Here is a 22,470-nt window from a genome sequence, read left to right on the forward strand (position 1 = left end):
TGCCCTGTGGTTCCTCGCATTCTCCTGAAGGAGTATATTTGCATGCAGAAATTGCTGCCCAGGTATCCTCAGCGGTATCTGAGGCGTTGGCTGCCATTCCGATGCTTCAGGGAAGACAAAAGAGGAAAATTAGAGAATCAGATAGTAAGGTTTCTGATCCAGTCAAGGCTAACCAAGTTGCTCTTTCTCATAAGTTTGAAGAGGAAGATACTTCGGTAGCCTTTGAGGATGAGATCTCAGATTCGGATAGTATAATTCCTTCTTCTGATGCTGAAGTTGTTTCCTTCAGATTTAAGCTTGAACACCTTTGTGTTTTGTTAAAGGAGGTTTTGACTACCTTGGACGACTCCAATACCCCTGCCGTTGTCAACCCTAGGAGATCTAGCAAATTAAATAGATACTTTGATGTCCCCTCCTCTGGAGAGGTGTTTCCCGTGCTACAGAGATTATTGTTTGGGAATGGGAGAGACCTGGAATTCCTTTTTCTCCCTCTCTGGTTTTTAGAAAGATGTTTCCAGTGGCTGACTCCATTAAGGAGTCGTGGCAAACAGTACCCAAGGTGGAAGGGGCGATTTCTACCCAGGCTAAGAGAACTACTATTCATATTGAGGATAGCTGCTCTTTCAAGGACCCTATGGACAGGAAGCTGGAGGCATACTTCAAAAAGATGTATATTCATCAGGGTCTCCAATGGCAACCGGCGGTGTGTATTGTTACAGTGACAAGTGCGGCAGCCTATTGGTTTGACCACTTGTCTGAGTCCCTCCAAGCAGATACTCCTTTGGAGGCGATACAGGATAGGATTAAGGCCCTTAAGTTAGCCAATTCCTATTACAGACGCCTCATTGCAGGTTGAGTTGAGAGCCAAAATATCTTGTTTCACGATATTGGCGCGTAGATCGTTATGGCTGAAATCTTGGTCAGCAGATGTTTCATCTAAGTCTAAGCATTTGACAATTCCTTACAAGGGTAAGACCTTGTTTGGGCCGGGTTTGGCAGAAATTATTTCTGATATCTAGGATGGTAAAGGATTTTTTCTGCAACAAAATAGGAAGAATCAGCCGAAAGGATGTGTAATTTTCATTCCTTTTGTAACTTCATAGGTAAGTCTTCCCCCTCCTCTACCAAGCAGGAACAGTCCAAGCCTTCTTGGAAACCCAGTCAGTCTTGGAACAAGGGAAAGCAATCTAACAAGCCTGAAACGGAGTCTAAGGGGCCTATTTATTAAAGGTCTTGCGAACCTGATCCGACAGTGCGGATCAGGTCCGCAAGACCTCGCTGAATGCGGAGAGCAATACGCTCTCCGCATTTCACATTGCACCAACAGCTCACAAGAGCTGCGGGTGCAACGCCGCCCCCTGCTGACTCGCGGCCAATTGGCCGCCAGCAGGGAGGTGTCAATCAACACGATCGTACTCCATCGGGTTGATTTCCGGCAATTCCTGTCCGCCTCATCAGAGCAGGCGGACAGGGTTATGGAGCAGCGGTCTTTAGACCGCTGATTCATAACTTCTGTTTCTGGCGAGTCTGAAGACTCGCCAGAAACACGGGCCCAGAAGCTTGATAAATGGGCCCCTAAGTCAGCATGAAGGCTTTGCCCCCGATCCAGGATGGGATCAAGTGGTGGGCAGACTCTGTTTTTTCAAGCTTGGATACGAGATGTCCCAGATCCGTGGGCCGTGGACATAGTATCCCAGGGTTACAAATTGCAATTCAAGACCTCCAAGGGGCAGGTTCCACCTGTCAAGATTATCTGCAGCCCAGATAAAAAGAGAAGCGTTCTTGAAATATATACAGGATCTTTCCCTCATGGGAGTAGTAGTTCCAGTCCCAGTACAGGAACAGGGTCTAGGGTTCTATTCCAATCTGTTTTTGGTTCCCAAAAAAGAGGGAACTTTCAGACCTATTCTAGATCTAAAGTATCAACAAGTTTCTCAGAGTGCCGTCCTTCAAAATGGAGACTATCCTTTAGTGCAAGAGGGTCATTTCATGATGACCATAGACCTGAAGGATGCGTACCTTCATGATCCCATTCACAGGTATCATCACAAATTTCTGAGATTTACCTATCTGGACAAACACTTTCAGTTTGTGGCTCTTCCATTTGGCCTCGCCAAAGCTCCCAGAATTTTCTCAAAAGTCCTGGGGGCTCTTTTGGCAGTAATTCGGTCTCGGGGAATTGCAGTGGCGCCTTATCTGAATGACATTCTGGTTCAGGCGCCATCTTTACAACTAGCAAAATCTCACACAGAGATCTTGGTGTCTTTTTTTCGTTCCCACGGATAGAAGGTTAATTTGGGAAAGAGTTCCCTTGTTCTGGCTACAAGGGTGGTATTCTTCGAAACCATTATGCTGAGGGAGGACTTCCGTTGGGGGAGGAGCGGTGCAGTGTACCTGCATGATGGCGTGGTGAGAACATGGCGATCCATAATCTCCCCACTTACAGCCATTTACCCGGTGCTACCGTAAGGGGTTCAAGAAGTGTGTGGCACTTTGCGTGGTTTTGGCCCCCCTGAGTTTGGAGCCCTCCCAAGCAGTATTGGGCTTGCGATTCCATCGCAGTATCTTTTAAACTTTACTTTGGGGACTCTCTACAAGCTGCATACTGAAGGCAAAAGGGTGATCGATAACAGCTGGGACTAAGAAGCAAAGCTTTCATCCGCAAAGATGCCGGGCTGTCCGGATGCTGTCTCCTAGCCTGCCTACTCCAGCCTAGCTCTCGCCCGGTAACAACAAGGGGAAGCACCTGCTGGAAGCCGTGCAGTATGAACTGCACTTCTGGAAATAGCTATAAAGTAGTGGTTCAGGAAATACTGGGTTGTTGCCAAAGTGAGTTTACAAACTAACTTGAAATCTGTGTTGGAGTTTCGTTGATTATCGTCACAGCATTTGGGTGTCGTCACTGAGCCAGCCTACTTGCCGCCTCTTAGGGTTGCAAGCTCTTTGGGAGTCACAGGAAAATCCCTTGTCCGCTCTTTGTGGAAGGACAGGAGTCGAGTAAAAGCAAGTACTTTTTTTGTTGTTGTTGTTGTTATATAGTGACTCTAACATAAGGCATAAATCATCTTAAGCCCTTGGTGTGGAGCGGTGCCACTGATATGTACACAAATGCTGGTGTTATCTTTTCTTGCAGCAAGTTCTAAACTAGCCATCTGTTGGCCCTATAAAAACATTCTAAGGAAATTTTAAACCCAGCCTAGATTCCACGAAAGGGTTCAACTTAACAGAAGGGAAGTGGCTGTGGTTTCTATGGACAATATCACAGGTGTTAGCCCGGGACATTAGCATTTATCTGCTGACTGTATAAACCCTAATTAAAAAGAAGGGGAGAGAGAAAGAAAAAGGGTTTGACTAATATTGTATAACCTGGACTTTGGGCGAAACATTGTTTGTATAAGGAAAGGGTGAAGAAACATCACCATTTGATATAATGAAAGTTTATTCCATGTTTCTGCCTGTAATTAATCTTGATATTTGCTGTATTAGCAATGAGAGTGATATTCAACTATTAGAGAGTCAAAAATGAGATAGCATTAGGCATATTTGTATAGTTACCATACTGGCCTAATCCTTGGGGGATCGACCTTCTGGCGGATCACCTTACTTCTGCCTTGCTCTTGGTAAAGCTGCAGAGGCTTGTTTGGGTGATATCTATCTCACTGAAAATTCAGGGGCGCTATTGCTGAGATTTACATAATCTTTGGTATCATACCCCCCTACAGCTAGTTTGTTGCACTCATCCCCTAGTTTTGTAAAAATACTTTAAAGAACTCTTAAGCTAAGCTTAGACAGATCCCTTTTTAGGAAATAATTCTGTTATTATTTAGAACAGTTGTATTTGTTTAAGCCAGGGGTGCATATATGTATATGCTGAAAGTATAGATCTTAGGGCCCGGTTACAATTGTCCATGCCAGAAGGTGGGTCAAATGATAATTTAAAAAAAAAAAAAGAAGGGAAAAAGGAAAGGGAAAAAAAAGGGGAAGAAACATTTTTTTTTTTATTGAGAGTCTTATTCAGGTCTTGTTTCTATATACATTATCAGCAACTAGATTGATGTGATTCTATGGCTAATAATATAGACACTCAGACTTTGATTGTTCAATTATCTGAACTTTTCTCCCCTCAATTCGATATGATAAAAAAAAATTGGGCACAATTTCTTAAGAAATATCCGTTCTCTCTGCAGAAGTTAGGCAGTTTTCTAACAGAATGCTAGAGGCTGAGAACAGAATTTCTGAACTAGAGGACCAGGTCTAATACCTAGGTCTTATATGACCTATATGATCTATTGGTGCTATATTTATTTATAATAGCTCAATTGATACTTTGATAATACATTATATAGTATATAGCAAATAATACCATTAATGGGCTGGTTCTTAAAACATAAAGTTTCCCCCCCTTTTTTGTGACTTATTGTACATCATCTTATTAAATTGAAATAATGGACTAGATAAGATTCAGTTAAGTCCAAATATTAATATAAGTCCAGAAGTAGTTTGAGGCGATTTGTAGAATTATGTAAGTAAAACTCCTCTATTGATACATTTATTTATTTTTTATGAAATTTCATTTTTTATGAAATTTCATTTTTGGTATATTTATATAATTTTTTATATATATACCTATAATGGTCAATAATGAGAATTTGCAACAATGTTTTTTCATTACACATTTTTCATTTCATATTTGATTGTTTTTATCTACTGTTTTTATTAACTGTTATGTCACATTGTTATCATTCACACCTGAGTATTTGTTTTTGAGGGTGTGATCAGCCTTTGAAATTGTGATTGGTTGGAAGAAAGTTAAAGGGTGCACCACACAGGTGGGGAGTTATCCTATGATTAAGTGCTGAATAGCACGAAACATGTTAGGACTCTGCTTCCCTCTCCATCTGTGATTTTGGCATTGTGCTGTGCTGTACTGCACTGTATGTTCTCTGTTTTTAATATATGAAGAATAAAGGTTTTGGATTTTATTCTACAATCTTGGAGTGCTGCTTCCTTTGACTCTGGTTCTATGAAGTTGGCTCAACTTTTTTCTAAGCTGGCACCCCGCCATTAGTGCATTTGCATTTGCCGATATTTGAGGGCTACAATTGGCTAGCAGCTCACACACCTCCTGGGCTGTAGCTACGTCACCTTCTGTACACTGATAGGACCAGGTCAGTACCCAAGGTAATATCATTGCCAAACAAGACTCTAAAATTAATAACCTTCAATTGCGTCTTGACTATCTCGAGGATCGTTCAAGACACAATACTATTAGAATTGTCGGTCTCCCTGAATCAGCCGAATATGAAGACTTGTTAAAGTTCACCTAATTGGTGCTGCCTCAGGCTCTTGCTTTTCCCATCGCCATTGAGAGAGCTCATAGAATTGGCCCTAAGAAATTTCATTCTGAAGGCCTGGCTAGGAACAGAATGTGTATTTTCAAAGTTTTAAATTTCCAGGATAAAATTGATATAATAAAATTGTTAAAAAAAAAAAAAAAAAAGCGATTCACTTATATTCAGAAATAGCAAATTCTTACTATTCCAGGATTTATCAACCGAAACCTCATTTAAGAGGAAGAAAATGGCACCCTTCTGTACCCAACTTATAAACAAAGGAATAAGTGCAAGGATGGTTTATCCGGCTAAAATTATAGTGGAGCACAGTGGGTCTAGATTGGTCTTCTCAGAGGTTGGAGAGGAAAAAGAATTTCTGGAAGATAAGTGAGATATATGGCCTTTTTTTCCCCCTCTGCTACTCACATGGTTAACAGGCAGAATGTTTTTTCAAACTGATATATATTGTCATATTGTCCCCTACGGGGCTTCAAATTGTTTATTTTTAGAGTTACTTATATTACCTTCTTGTTAAGATATGATGTTAATTCTGTTTTCTTACCCTCTTATGTGATAAGGGTGTCTTCTCTTTCTTTCGGGTCCTTTTTTTCCCCCCTCTTTTGTGGCGTAACTATATTGATAATAAGTCTTTTGACTATAAGATCTTATGTGTGGAGACGGATCCTGCTGTTAGGTTTATTTTATTACAAATTCTTATAAATAATACCAAATTCATTCTCTGCAATGTATATGGCCCAAATAAATTTAGCAGTGAGTTCTGGGAGAATATCAAGGTCAAACTCTTTCCTCATATTAAAGAGAACCTGATACTTGGTGGAGATTTTAATATGACTATATGTCCAGAAATAGATAGATTTCCACATAAAAATGTTCCAGAGACTAAGAGAAGCTCAAATATTTTCTAGATTCTGCCAGAAATGACAGGTTATTGACATTTGGCGTAGATTAAATCCTGATGTTGTGTTTTACATGTGAGTCCAAAGGACATTTTCCTGGCTAGATCTATTTTTAATTTCAGAATCATTGTTGATCTGTAAAACAGAAGCAGGAATAGGGGAGAACTTGATCTTGGACCACTCGATTATATCTTTAGTTTTATATTGTCAGCATAGGTTTAAACCAAAAGCCCCTAGGGTTTTTTTTCTATCCCCGTTATCTTTATAACAATCCTAGGTTTTTATGCTGAATAAAACCGATATGGAAGGATTATTGTACTCGTAATATTTCATATCTTAACAAAATAGAAACCTTTTGGGAGGCATCAAACGCTGTTTTACGGGGGAGAAATCAAGACATTCCTCGATGTTCGAAATAAGAAACAACGGGCCCGCGATATACAATTAACTAATCAAGTTAAAAATGCCTATAAAAAATATCATAGTGTCCGTTCAACCTTTTAATTGGAATAAGTATATTGATTTAAGGATGGAAATAGATGTATTTCTATCGCAAAAACATCAAGAAGAAGAGACTAAAATGAACTTATATTTCAAGAGCTTTCATGGCAGTTCAGCCCAAAAATCTTGCTAGACTTGTCAAAGCGAGGAAAAAGAAGAGCATTATACCTATCATACAGGATGGTAGTATTTGTTATACGGATACAGAAGAGCTATGTGGAGTCTTTTTTTAATATTATCAGCAATTATATACTGCAGGTGATCTTAACTGCACTAATCAAGAGAATTTTGGGGCTAAGATTATCTTACCCAATATACAGAAAGAGGAGTTAGAATTTCTTATGCCCCGATTACAGCAGAAAAAATTGGCAAAGCAATAGATCTATCTAAACTTAATAAATCAGCTGGCCCAGATGGGTTTTCAGCCGAATTTTATAAAAGCTTAGCTGAAGAGGTAATTCCAGTATTAGAAAAACTGTATAATAGCTACTATCTGACAATCCAATTTCAGTTTTTTTTGCAGCAGCGAACATTTCATTAATCTTAAAAAAAAAAAAGGTAAGAACCCAGAAGATCCAGCCTCGTACAGGCCCATCTCAGTGCTTAATGCTGACTATAAAATTTTAGCATCGATTATAACTCGGAGATTGGTTTGCTGTTTGGATAAACTTATTCATCCTGACCAGGCCGGGTTTATGACAGCTCGGAACCCCTCTAAAAATGTTCGGAAACTAATTAATTACCCTGGTTGACTATATCTGGAATAGTGATCAATTTAAAGATAAGAGTGACTTAAAAGATATAGCCGTTCTTACTTTAGATGCTGTCAAAGCTTTTGACCACATTTCCTGGACACATCTCTTTTTAACACTTGCGAAATTTGGCTTCTCAAATAATTTTGTTCATTTCATTAGGAAAATTTACCTGAATCCGGTGTCATTCCTCCTTGTCAACCGCACATTGTCTCCTAAAATAATTCTTCAGAGGGGGACAAGACAGGGGCTGCCCCCTTTCACCTCTCTTGTTTAATATCGCTGGCAACAATGTTGAGCAAAATCTTGCCAGGGATTCCAGTTCGTGTTCAAAAGTTAAAAATATTTTACTCCACGCTGATGATATTTTAATATTTTTACATAATACCTGTGACACAATTCCTAATGTAATACATGCTTTAGAGGAATTTAGTTCCTTTGCGGGTTATAAAATTATTTTGGAGAAGAGTGAACTTATGTGGCTAGGCAAACATGATATGGAACAACCTAATTCAATGTTTTGTATAGTCAACGACATAAAATATTTGGGCCTTGAAATTCATAAAAGCCCCAAATTTTGGTACCTAGCAAACTTTGGATCTCTTTTCCAAAAGATTAAAGAAGACCTTGAGCTATGGGCTGCTTTTCCTCTACCTATTACAGCTTCCATTAATCTGATTAAAACTATAATTTTTTAATCTGCCGCTAATTATTTTTAATAAAGATCTGTGTAAGCTGGCTTCTTGGTTTTCCAAATTCATTTGGAAATCTAAAAAATTGTGTATATCTCTTAGTAGACTGTCACAAAAATATTCGGATGCGGGTTTAGCACTGCCTAATGTTAGACTTTACAACTGGGCTACACTGCTTAAACTAGCAATTTATTGGATTACCCAAACCAATCTGGTTATCTCCTTTAATATTGAATCTCATTTGATTGTTCCATGGTTTCTGAAAGCCCTTCTACATTGCCCTTTGCATAATCTTCCTTTGAAAGTAACCACTTTACAGTCATTTAAAAAGTTTTGTCATCTTTTAGGAATCAATGCTTTTTTCTCTGACTTCTTGCCCATTAGGGGTAATCCTCTTTTCATTCCAGGAATAGACCAAAAAGTATTTCAAGAATGGCAGGACAAAGGTCTCAATGATATTCATCAAATACTGAATAATCAACATCAGATCCTTCCTTGGGAAACCATCTTTCAACAATTTTCTCTCCGTAGGGGGAACCGTTTTGCGTATTTTCAAATACGTCATTATGTCTGCTCCCAAAATTGGTACTCTTTAATTAGGTCTGAGTGGTCCAATGTCAAGATCTGCATACAGAAATTTATAGCAGGGATGTATCGATTTCTCTAATTTTATGATATTATACTCACTATACAGAGTATACTAGCCGGTGATAAATTAGTAAATTTTGGCTATCCCGTATCCCTATCCCCGTAAGTTGGAAAGAATCTCTTATGAAATTAATAAATAACTTTTACCTATCCCTTCTAAGGATGTCTAAATTCTATACTAACAAAGCGGTTGATTGTGCTCGCTGCTCACATGGCAGAGCGGATCTTCTGCATATGTTATGGTTCTGCCCCAAAATATATCAACTCTGGCAGAAAATTCAATACTAGTTTAATAGAGTGTATGAAGGGGCTTTCTTATTCTCTCTGGAAGTTATAGTGTGTCTAGTACCCAACCCCAGGACATGTGCGAAAATGTGCAAATTTTAAATACTATTATATTGCTAGTAAGACACAATATCTTTAAATATTGGATTGCTAAGCGCCCTCCTAGCATGGGGTAAATCCTTAAGGGAATTCAAACTTAAATTATATATGAATCCTTTCATTTGTATCAGGCTTCGGACAAAAGAATTAAAAAGTTCCTGGTAAATTTGGGCCACCTACTATTAAGACTTACCCAACTCAAATACAGCGGCAGATCCTGTCTCCATTTGTCTCCTCCATTAGCTTTGCTGAATTAGTTTTGCTACAGGTATTCCCACATTCTTGGATCAGAAATGACAGAGATATCCACTAAGATTTAAAGCTAGGATCTCTAATAGAGACTTGATCATTGATTCTCGCGGATCCTGGTTGGGGGTTTCTCCCTTTTTTTTTTTTCTCTCTCTCTTCTTCTCTTTTTTTTTTTCTATTCTGTTTCTTTTCTTTTTCTTTCAGTGTTAATACTAATTTTAGGTTTATAGGATAAAAAATAGCCAAAACATTTTCAGCTTTCATAGGCATCTAAATCATCAAAGGTTTTTTTTTTTCTCAGGATGGGAACACATTTGATTGTCTTGCTTATATCTTTCTTATTGTCTTTGCTTTTTGGATAAGGTATTTTCTAACCAATTTGTTTTTCTCTTTTATGCATTAATACTATGAAGGTATAAATATTTATCCGTCCTGTGTGACGTCAATTGTTTTGATTTACGAGTACTGTTCTATTTTTGGCTATGTATAATATATATATATATATATATATATATATATATATAAAAAAGGAACCATTATAGATTCCCTATCAATGAAAATATTTCTGACGGAAGTCAGAAGAACCAAGATTCTTTCCTCTTGCCTATCTCTACAGTCTGCTGTACGGCCATCAAGTGGCCCAATGTATGTAGGTAATTGGTCTGATGGTGGCTTCCATGGACATAGTTCCCTTTTGCTCAATTCCATTTGAGAGCTCTACGGTTATGCATGCTCAGTCAATGGAACATGGATTATGCCGATCTGTCTCAGAAGATAGTTCTAGATCAGTCGACGAGAGACATGCTTTTGGGGACGCTCATGGGGGATTGTGACCCTGGACGCCAGTCTGATGGGCCTGTGGTAGCAGTTTGGGACTCATTGAAGGCGCAGGGACTTTGGTCTCAGGAGGAATCTGCTCTCCCCATAAACATATTGGAGTTGAGAGCTGATCTTAAATGCCTTTGATGACTTGGCCTCAGCTGGCCTTTGCCCGGTTTATCAGGTTCCAGTCAGACAACATAACCTCAGTGGCTTACATCAACCACCAGAGGGAACTCTGAGTTCCTTAGCCATGAAGGAGGTGGCTCGAATCATTCAGTGGGAGGAAGCTCACAAGTGCTGTCTATCTGCCATCCACATTCCAGGAGTGTACAACTGGGAAGTAGATTTTCTGAGCAGACAGACTTTTCATCCCTGGGAGTGGGAACTCCATCCGGAAGTGTTCTCCAGGTTAACCATCAAATGGGCGTACCGGAATTGGATCTGATGGCGTCTCGACAGAATGCCAAGCTTCCAAAGTACGGTTCGAGGTCAAGGGATCCTCAGGCCTTCCTGATAGATGCTCTGGCAGTTCCTTGAAACTTCATGGTTGGCATACCTTTTTTCCTCAGTTTGCTCTTTTTCCATGAGTCATTGCTCGGATCAAGCAGGAAAGAGCGGTCTGTGAGTCTAATAGCTCCTGCGTGGCCTCACAGGATCTGGTATGCAGACCTAGTGGAAATGTTCTCTCTACCGCCCATGGTGACTTCCTCTGAGGAAGAGCCTTCTACTTCAGGGTCCTTTTCTTCATCCAAATCTCGTTTCTCTGAAGCGGACTGCTTGGAGATTGAACGCTTACTTTTAGCTAAGCATGGATTTTCCAAGTCTGTCATTGAGACCATAAATCAGGCTCATAAGCCTGTTACTAGAAAGATTTACCATAAGATATTGACGTAAATTATCTTCATTGTGTGAATCCAAAGGATACTCTTGGAGTAGGGTCAGGATTCCAAGAATTTTTATCCTTTCTCCAGGAAGGTCTGGAGAAAGTTTTTGTATGTCAGTACTCTGAAGGGTCAGATTTCTGCTCTATCTATTTACTGCACAAGCGTCTGGCAGGACATGCCAGATGTGCAATCCTTTTGTCAGGCCTTGGTCAGAATCAGGCATGTGTTTAAAATCCGTTTGAGCCAGTGCATTCCATAGATATTAAGTAGTTATCTTGGAAGGTTTTGTTTCTTACTGCTATCTCTTCTGCTCTGAGAATTTCGGAACTCTCAGCTTTTATAAATTTGATACTTTTTCCTTGGCTCAGGCTTCTTTTGGGAGAAAGGTTCTTCAAGTGGGTGGTGCCTTCTGTTTTGGTTCCCTGTCTTGTCCCTCCCTAATCATCTGTGTTCTTTGGCTTTGGTATTGATTCCCAACAGTTATTGATGATTCCGTGGACTCACCCTATCTTAGGAAAGAAACAAAATTTATGCTTACCTGATAAATTTCTTTCTTTCCGGATATGGTGAGTCCACGGCCCGCCTAAGACAGTTTTGTTTGTCTAAACCTTAGGCACCTCTACACCTTGTGTTACTCCTTTTTCCTTCGTTCGAATTACTGGGGGATTGTGGGAAGGGGAGTGATACTTAACAGCTTTGCTGTGGTGCTCTTTGCCACCTCCTGCTGGCCAGGAGTGATAATTCCCAACAGTAATTGATGATTCTGTGAACGCACCATATCCGGAAAGAAAGAAATTTATCAGGCAAGCATAAATTTTGCGTTTTTTTTAGTTTCTGTATCTTAAAAATTATGATCTGTCATTGTAATTTTCTTTTCCATAATGTGTCCTTGTCAACATTTTTTTTTTTCTCCTGAAAAGACCTTAGATTATACCTCCAGTTTGTCAGTGCAGGTGAGGCTATGTATGTGTATGTATTTAAACCTATAGATACCTTGACATCACATGGTTTCCTAGTAGATAGTGTTTATTCATAAAAACAAGCTAAGGCAGGAATATTTGTTAAAAGTTTACCAAGGCTTTTGGTAAATAAAAATGTCAGCATAATATTATAAACACCACGTATAAGCCCACTCCTCTTTTAGTTTTGGACCCGTCTGACTCAAAAGACTTTTGCTAAAATTCTTGGAATTTACCTCCAGTATTTATATTTGTCTGCAAAACTAATTTCAAGCATTTAGATTAGAGGAGTGTGTGTGAGTGTATGTATGTATGTATGTATGTATATATATATATATATATATATAAATATATAATATAATATATATATATAAATATATATATATATATATATACTTTTGCTAAAGTTCATAAATGTTTTTATTTCTACAGTTATTACACGGCGAGCAATATCTAGAAATGTACAAGCCTATACCGACTTCAGGTAAGTGCACAATAATTAAATGCAACTCAATTTTATTATATTATTATTTTTTTAAACAATTGTAATTAGTTTTGATATGTATCCTGTCTAGCAAATAATTACTGACCACTGGTTGCTAAAGATGGATGTTTTATTTGTTAGATGGAATTAACCCCTTAATGACCAGACCATTTTTCAATTTTCTTACCCTTAAGGACAAGGGGCTATTTTTAAATTTCTGCAGTGTTTGTGTTTAACTGTTATTTTCCTCTTACTCATTTACTATACCTACACATATTATATACAGTTTTTCTCGCCATTAAATGGACTTTCTAAAGATACCATTATTTTCATCATATTTTACAATTTAATATAATTTTTTTTTATAAAATATGAGGAAAAAATGAAAAAAAAACCCACCCATCCTAAATAGTTTCTAAATTTTGTCCTGAGTTTAGAAATACCCAATGTTTATATGTTCTTTGCAAGTTATAGGGCAATAAATACAAGTAGCACTTTGCTATTTCCAAACCACTTTTTTTTCAAAATTAGCGCTAGTTACATTGGAACACTGATATCTGTCAGGAATCTCTGAATATCTCTTGACATATATATATTTTTTTTAAAAGACAACCCAATTGATCTAGGCCCATTTTGGTATATTTCATGCCACCATTTCACCGCCAAATGCGAGAAAAAAAAAAAAAGTTTTCACAATTTTAGGTTACTCACAGAAATTATTTACAAACAGCTTGGGGCAATTATTGCACAAATGGTTGTAAATGCTTCTCTGGGATCACCTTTGTTCAGAAATAGCAGACATATATGGCTTTGGCGTTGCTTTTTGGCAATTAAAATGCCGCTAAAATGCCGCTGCGCACCACACTTGTATTATGACCAGCAGTGAAGGGGTTAATTAGGTAGCTTGTAGGGAGATTGCAGGGTTAATTTTAGCTTTATTGTAGAGATCAGCCTCCCACCTGGCATATCCCACCCCCTGATCCCTCCCAAACAGCTCTTTTCCCTCCCCCACCCCACAATTGTCCCCGCCAAAAGTCTGCCAGTACTAAAATAAAAGGTGTGTTTTTTTTTTTTTTAAATATTTATTCAGCTGTGATGGACGCTGCACTAATGCAGAGTCAGCTTACTAGGGACAGGCAGCCACGCTATTGTGAAGTCAAGTAGCGACTAGTAGTTTGCTGTTCTGTACTAATTTTCTGGTGATGACTCCCGGCATGTTATTTTTTTTTATATCTGATTATTGCTATAAATTCATGATCTTTTCATGGCCTTCTGATGTTAGGCATGATTATATAAAACTGTCCCTATCTAAGCATGTGCCTCCTGAATTCTGGACCCCTCCTTCAACATTTCAAGGTATACCCTAACATATACATATGTAGGCTCAGGACCAGCAATGCACTATTGGGAGCTAGCTGGAGATTGGTGGCTGCTCATATATGCCTCTTGTCATTGGCTCAACCAATGTGTTCTGCTAGTTCCCAGTAATTTATTACTGCACCGTCAACAAAAGATAAAAACAAAATTAAGGAAATTTGATAATGGACGTAAATTGTAAAGTAGTTGAAAATTGTATGTACCGCCCGAATCATAAAATAAAAATGTTTGGGTTTTTTTTTGGCCCAAAGAATCAAATAATAGTGACAAATCAACTAGTGAAGGAGCTTAAATGTCTTTATATATTGCTTTGTAGACCACTTTTGTTGTAGTTGTTCAAAAAGGCAGAATAGTCCCACTAATTAAATAAATTACTTATTACAGTTCTAATTATTTTAAGTCACAATTTCTTTCATAGATTTTAATTTAAATACAAATAAAATAAATTACTTGTTTACTGTTGACAGTTAACAGTTTCTTTAAAAAAAAAAATGGAAATAAAATTATTTGTCCACATTCAATAGGATTAGAGATGCAGTAGACTAACTTCTACATACTGATTTGTGACCAAGGTGTTTTGCTAATTCACTTTAGACTCTGCTGTCAAGGAGCAAACTAAGCATTAGGTGTAAATGGATTTAGTTGCTGGAATGATTTAGTGATGCTGAAGTCTTAATCAAGGATATCTCTGAAATAGAGCTGCCACTTTAATCATCCTCTTTAATTGAATGATTTAAAAAAAAAAAAAAAATACTATCAACCTAAAAACACTTTCTAAATGTTTCCTTGTAAAACAGTAGATCTGCAAAACCTGTGTGTGTCTTACATTACGTACAGTGTTCATCATTTTTAAAATGCAAATTATGCTGTTAACATTCACTTTGTGCATTAAAAAACCCCCAATAATCATCTAGACACAAATAAAAAGAGAGAAGCGCTCAACCTGGGAACGAACAATAGCATAATAGCTTGTTCTATGGCTAGTTACCCACCCTAGAAGCAGCCTCTTTTTGCTCAATATGTGCCTTTCACAGAGAAGAACTTTCCTGTAGCATATCAGTCTGATCCTGACTTCACAGTACAGTCCAGCACCGAAATACCAGGCAATCCCTCTCGGCAAAACCCCCAGACGTACGTTTCGGCCTATTGTGGGCCTCGTCAGTGAGGTGCAGCCATATCACTCTAGGCACACTGAGCAACGGGTCCACGTCTGGATTCCCGCATCACACTTAGGGAGACTTCCCCAAGTGTCATAATTTGCATAAATAAAAAGAGAGAAGCGCTCAACCTGGGAACGAACAATAGCATAATAGCTTGTTCTATGGCTAGTTACCACCCTAGAAGCAGCCTCTTTTTGCTCAATATGTGCCTTTCACAGAGAAGAACTTTCCCTGTAGCATATTAGTCTGGGGTTGTTGCTTCCCTTGTTCAGAGAGGAATTGCCTGGTATTTCGGCGCTGGCCTGTCATTGGGCAGGATCAGACTGATATGCTACAGGATATTTTTTCCTCTGTGAAGGGGCATAGTGTACTAAAAGAACCTGCACCCTGAGTTGCAAATATAAATGAACAGGCATGGAAGTTATTCTAGCTTTTGTTCTATCTCAGGAGTGCTGTTCTCTTTCTCTTTTCACATTTATGTAAATTACTCTTGGGTCTCCCAAAGAGTAATGGGTAAGCCAGACGTGGAGCCCGTGCACACATGCCCCTTAGAGAGATACAACTGCACCCTCACTGACGAGGCCCACAGAAGGCCGAAATGATCGTCTGGGGTTGTTGCTTCCCTTGTTCAAAGAGGAATTGCCTGGTATTTCGCCACTGGACTGTCATTGGGCAGGATCAGACTGATATGCTACAGGATATTTTTTCTCTGTGAAGGGGGCATAGTGTGCTAAAAGAACCTGCACCCTGAGTTGCAAATATAAATGAACAGGGCATGGAAGTTATTCTTGCTTTTGTTCTATCTCAGGAGTGCTGTTCTCTTTCTCTTTTCACAATCATCTAGACACGTCTGATAAAGGCAGAACAAACATGGCTGTATGGATGGAGGTTTAAATGTATTTGCTGTAACAGAGTGGATGCGTAGTAACACAAAACCCACAAGAAAAGGTTCTTGATTAGTGTGGACAAGCAAATATATATTGAGTAAATAAGAGAATTGTCCGTTCTTCATTTATCAGCTGGTGTGTATAACTGAAGATTTACTTATGGGAGAAATAGGTGTAGGATAAATAATGTTTGGTTATGTGCAGATATATACTGTATGTTAGTGAGGGAAGTGAATATGGAAGTTAGTGATTATAGTGATGAACATGAGGAATGACTTAAGGTCATAGATAACCCTTTATGTGACGTGGAAAGTGTCTTAGCAATAGTTTATTTAAAATGTATAGATTGAGTGTTTGCTGTATCTGATTATTGTTAAAGGATATTAAACCCAAATTTTTCTTTCAGGATTCAGATAGAGCATTCCATTTTAAGCAACTTTCTAATTTACTCCAATTATTAATTTTTCTTCATTCTCTTGGTGTCATACTCTGCAAGGTGGAGCAGGTTCAGGAGTTTGGGAGCTGTTGTGCAGAGGTAATGCAATTAGATAAGGCAAAGTCTATAGGCTGTAGACATGGAACTCTGTAGTATCAGACAGGAATTCAGATCTTTGTAAGTACAGGCAGGATACTATTCCTATGCTTATAAACTGAACTCTGTAGTAACAGACAGGAAAGGCAGTCCTTATGTAATAACAGGCAGGATAATCTTGTATATGCTGTAGACTGTAAATATAGTAGTAACAGGCAGGAATGTAGAGGCATTAGTAATAACAGGCAGGATATTTGCTTGCTGTAGACTGAGAACTCTGTAGTTAACAGACCGGAATGCATGATCCTTTGTAATAACAGACAGGGATACTTGCATATGCTAGTAGACTGGAACTCTGTAGTATCAGACAGGAATGCAGATCTTTGTAATAACAGGCAGGATACTTGTATATGCTGTAGACTGGAACTATAGGCTGTAGACTGGAACTCTGTAGTAACAGGCAGGAATGCAGTTCTTTGTAATAACAGGCAGGATACTTGCATATGCTGTAGACTGGAACTCTGTAATAACAGGCAGGAATGCAGATCTTTGTAATAACAGGCAGGATACTTGCATATGCTGTAGACTGGAACTCTGTAGTTACAGGCAGGAATGCAGATCCTTGTAATAACTCTGTAGTATCAGGTAACAAGCAAGCAAAAGTACCTAAGTCAGTCCTTAGGAAATAGAGAATTAGCCAAGATCAATTGCCAGGAAATCAGTCCAAAAACGAAACACAGTGCCAATAGAATATCCAGTAGAGTAGTCACAAAATGAAGCAGAAATCAGGCACCAGGAATTCCAACAAATCTGTATTTCACTCAGGAAACAGGACCAGAGGGTCTGTCAGAGTATAACACTCAATGTCAATGCCCAGAACTGCAAGCAAACCTCCCAAATATAGCAGGCTGCTGATTATATGATTTGTTTCAGCTGGTAAGCAGGTGGAGCCAGAGAGCCAAAGTTGCAGCAAACAGAAAAACCCAATACAGGTGACCCTCGGTTTACAACGGTTCAAATATGCACCGTTTCAGAATAACAACCTTTTTTTCAGTTATGTGACTGCTATTGAAAAGCATTGAGAAGCAGTGCATTGATTAAAATAGCCAGTAGGTGGAGCTGTCCGCTTGTGTTGCAGCAAAGATATGTAGTAAGCCAAGCAAGCTGAAATTAATCAGTTTTTTTTGTTTTGTTTTTTTAAATTATTTATTTATAATTCAACAGTATAACTACATTATCAAGACAAATGCAGCACAAAAGATTAATGTACAAAATAAAATATAATACATTCAAATTTCTTTCATGTAATTAGCAAGAGTCCATGAGCTAGTGACGTATGGGATATACATTCCTACCAGGAGGGGCAAAGTTTCCCAAACCTTAAAATGCCTATAAATACACCCCTCACCACACCCACAATTCAGTTTTACAAACTTTGCCTCCCATGGAGGTGGTGAAGTAAGTTTGTGCTAGATTCTATGTTGATATGCACTTTGCAGCAGGCTGAAGCCCGGTTTTCCTCTCAGAGTGCAGTGAATGTCAGAGGGATGTGAAGAGAGTATTGCCTATTTGAATACAATGGTCTTCCTCTAGGGGATCTATTTCATAGGTTCTCTGTTATCGGTTGTAGAGATTTCTTCTCCTACCTCCCTTTTCAGATCGACGATATACTCTTATATACCATTACCTCTACTGATTCTCGTTTAATTACTGGTTTGGCTATCTACTATATGTAGATGAGTGTCTTAGGGTAAGTAAGTCTTATTTTTATTTATGACACTCAAAGCTATGGTGGGCACTTTATATGTAAAGTTCTAAATATAGTGTTTAAACTTATATTTGCCATGATTCAGGATATTCAGTATTCCTTCATTCAGACTGTCAGTTTCATTTTTTTGGGAAAATGCATATGAATTAAAATTTTCAATTGACTTTTTTACTTTAAATTGCGGGCTGTTAGGCTCACGGGTGCAAAAAATGCTAGAATGTATTCATTTTTGGCGCGAGACTTTTTTGGCGTGAGATTGACGTTTGTCTGACGTCAATGACGTAATTTCCGGCGTCGTAGTTGACGCCGGAAGTTTTCACGTAGTTGTGTCATTTTTGGCTGTCGTGTTTGTTGCAGACGTTTTTGGCGCCAAAAAAATATGTGGGCGTCATTCTTGGCACCAGATTTTTAACATTATTTAAGTCTCATTTTTTAGTTGCTTCTGGTTTCTAGAGGCCTGTTCTGTTTGCATTTTTTTCCCATTCCTGAAACTGTCATTTAAGGAATTTGATAATTTTGCTTTATATGTTGTTTTTTTCTATTACATATTGCAAGATATTCCAAAAACTGTTCCTATTTCAGAAAATACTGAGGGATTCCTGATGACTGATATCATCCTACCAAAGCTAATTTTATTTATTTTAATGTTATGAATGTTTATTCTTTTTACATCTTATGTACAAGATATACTTAGGAATTTTATAAGAATATTTTTCTGATTCTATTCTAAAGGCTTTGTCTGCCATCCCGCCTCTAATAAAAATTTTAGGTCTTTTTTAAACTTCTCATTTAGTTGATGAAGTTTCAAATGACCAACAACATACTGAATTATCCTTATCTGATGGTGTTTTTTCTCATTCAGAATATTCTTCATCAGATATTGACACTAACAAATCTACTTTTTTATTTTTAAATAGAGTACATTCGTTCTTTGTTGAAAAGGTGTTGATTATTTTGAATATTGAAGTAACTATTCTTTTGATTTTAAGACTAGCTAACATTTAAATTCTGCTTATTAACCTTCTGTGGTTTCTTCAGAGGTTTTTTTTCCAGTTCCTGATACTAGGGAATGGAATAGGCCGGGAATTTCTTTTATTCCTTCTTTAAGGTTTTTAAAATTGTATCCTTTGCCGGCAGTTGTTTTCAGTTTTGAGGAAAGATTCCCCCCAAGTTAATGGGGGCTATCTCTACTCTTGCTAAACATACTACTATTCCTATAGCAAATAGTAATTTATTTTTTACCTTCAGATGGAAACTTGTATCTTATTTAAGGAAAATTATTTATTTTCAGGTACTTTTCTTAGACCTGTAATTTATTTGGCTGATGTTGCAACTGCTTCAACTTTCTGGTTGGATACTTTGGTGCAACACGTATCGGATTATGATCTGTTTAGCATTGTTAAGTTGATCAACATGCTAATAATTTGTGTCGTCAATTTTTTTTATATTTTCGCAAATGAGGTTTAATCTATAAATAAAAAGAGAGAAGCGCTCAACCTGGGAACGAACAATAGCATAATAGCTTGTTCTATGGCTAGTTACCACCCTAGAAGCAGCCTCTTTTTGCTCAATATGTGCCTTTCACAGAGAAGAATTTTCCTGTAGCATATCAGTCTGATCCTCTGCCTTTTCCTTGTTCAGAGAGAATTGCCTGGTATTTCGGGGCTGGACTGACCTTGTCGGTGGGATCAGACTGATATACTACAGGAAAGTTTTCCTCTGTGAAAAGCACAATTGGGCAGAAAGAAGCTACTACCGGGTGGCAACCAGGCCATAGAACAAGTTATTGATGCTCCTGTTCATTCCTGGCAGACTGTTTCTCTTTCTGTTTTGCATATGTAAATATGACCCTGGGGATAGTCTCCCTAAGGGAGATGGGGAAACCAGACGTGGACTCCTTGCCCAATGTGCTTAGAGGGATATGGCTGCACTTTACTGACGATTCCCAAAGGAGGCCGAAATGATCGTCTGGGGTTGCCTTTTCCTTGTTCAGAGGAGAATTGCCTGGTATTTCGGGGCTGGACTGACCTTGTCGGCGGGATCAGACTGATATACTACAGAAAGTTTTCCTCTTTGAAAAGCACAAATTGGGCTGAAAGAAGCTACTACCAGGTGGCAACCAGGCCATAGAAAAAGCTATTGATGCTCCTGTTTGTTCCTGGCAGACTGCTTCTCTTTCTGTTTTGCATATGTAAATATGACCCTGGGGATAGTCTCCCTAAGGGTGATGGGGAAACCAGACGTGGACTCCTTGCCCAATGTGCTTAGAGGGATATGGCTGCACCTCACTGACAAGGCCCAAAGGAGGCCGAAACGATCGTCTGGGGTTGCCTTTTCCTTGTTCAGAGGAGAATTGCCTGGAATTTCGGGGCTGGACTGACCTTGTTGGCGGGATCAGACTGATATACTACAGGAACGTTTTTCTTTGTGAAAAGCACAATTGGGCAGAAAGAAGCTACTACCAGGTGGCAACCAGGCCATAGAACAAGCTATTGATGCTTCTGTTTGTTCCTGGCAGACTGCTTCTCTTTCTGTTTTGCATATGTAAATTTGACCCTGGGGATAATCTCCCTAAGGGTGATGGGGGAAACCAGACGTGGACTCCTTGCCCAATGTGTTTAGAGGGATATGGCTGCACCTCACTGACGAGGCCCAAAGGAGGCCGAAACGATCGTCTGAGGTTGCCTTTTCCTTGTTCAGAAGAGATTGCCTGGTATTTCGGGCTGGACTGACCTTGTCGGCGGGATCAGACTGATATACTACAGGAAAGTTTTCCTCTGTGAAAAGCACAATTGGGCAGAAAGAAGCTACTACCATGGTGGCAACCAGTCCATAGAACAAGCTATTGATGCTCCTGTTCGTTCCTGGCAGACTGCTTCTCTTTCTGTTTTGCAGAGGTTTAATCTATGTCTTTAGCTATTTAGCTAGAAGATCTTTGTGACTTCAATCTTGGAATGCTAATTTGATTTCTAAATTCCATATTTCTTTTTTCCAAGGTAATCAATTATTTGGTTCACAATTGGATTCAATTCTTCTACTGTTTACTCAGGGCTGCAAAATTGAGTTCTAAGACTAAATCTTAAGCTTATATTAGTTTTTGTTCTTACTAAGGAACGGAATCCTAATTCTTCCCCAAGTAACATGTTTATAATTGGAAGTTTTCTTCATTCAATTTAAGCCATTTAAAAGATCAAAGTCAGCTCCCCAAATTTGAATGTAGGTGCGGTTCTTATTCCAGCTTAGCTGTAAGGGGCAGGTTAAGATTTTTTTAAATTTGTTTGGTTCAATTTGGTCCAAACTTCTTAGATTTGGGTACAGAATAGGATTCAGAGTAAAACCGCCTGTGAGAAGTCTTTTTTTCTCTAACATATTCCAGCTATTCAAGTAAGGCCACACTTTCCTGAAGTGTGTTTCAGACCTGTATGTATTGGGTACTTGTGAAGCGCAGCTGGTCACCCGTTGGGGCTCAAGGCGCTGCTCAGATCTGGAGTTTTCTGGGGTATTTATACCAGTTCCATTTTAGGAACAGGGTTTGGAGGTTTTATTCAAAACTATTCATTGTCCCAAAGATAGAAAATCTTTTTGAATTGTCGTATAAGTGTACCATCTTTTAGAATGGTGTTTATATGGTCTATTCTGCCTTTTGGTCAGTGAGGGCATTATTTGTTTACAATAGATACAATAGATGCATATCTTCATTTTCTGTTTTCCTTCAGATTATTTTCATTTTCTGAGATTCTCTTTTTTTGACAAGCATTACCATTTTGTTGCATTTCCTTCTGGTTTAGCGACAGCTCTAAGAATCTTTTCAAGGTTCTCAGTGTTTCCTTATTTGGACGGTCTCGTGGTACTGGCTCAGTCTTTTCATTCTGCGGAATTTCATACGATTCAACTTTTGTTGTTTATTCAAGACATGGTTAGAGGATCTTTTTATCAAAAGCTCCTTGATTCCTCAGACAAGGGTCACCTTTTTTAGGTTTCCAGATAGATTTTGTCAATGTCTTTGTCTCTAACAGACAAGTGACAATTTTATTGGGTTCCGTTTGTCGGAACCTTCAGTCTCTATTTTCTTCAGTTGCTATATGCATGGAAGTTTTAGGTCTCATGGCTGCAGCATTGGA

General features: G+C 38.6%; 1 protein-coding gene across 2 annotated transcripts in view; it reads left to right on the forward strand.

Annotated features, from left to right (window-relative positions):
• HSD17B4 (hydroxysteroid 17-beta dehydrogenase 4) overlaps positions 1-22,470 on the forward strand; it is a 790,821-nt gene that overhangs the window by 344,243 nt on the left and 424,108 nt on the right. For both annotated transcript variants that reach the window (XM_053701594.1, XM_053701593.1), the window contains exon 15: positions 12,574-12,625. In XM_053701594.1, coding sequence (XP_053557569.1) covers positions 12,574-12,625 — 52 coding nt within the window. The remainder of the gene's footprint in view (positions 1-12,573; positions 12,626-22,470) is intronic.

Source organism: Bombina bombina, chromosome 2 (assembly GCF_027579735.1).
Source record: "Bombina bombina isolate aBomBom1 chromosome 2, aBomBom1.pri, whole genome shotgun sequence".
In the NCBI taxonomy this organism is placed as follows: Eukaryota; Metazoa; Chordata; class Amphibia; order Anura; family Bombinatoridae; genus Bombina; species Bombina bombina.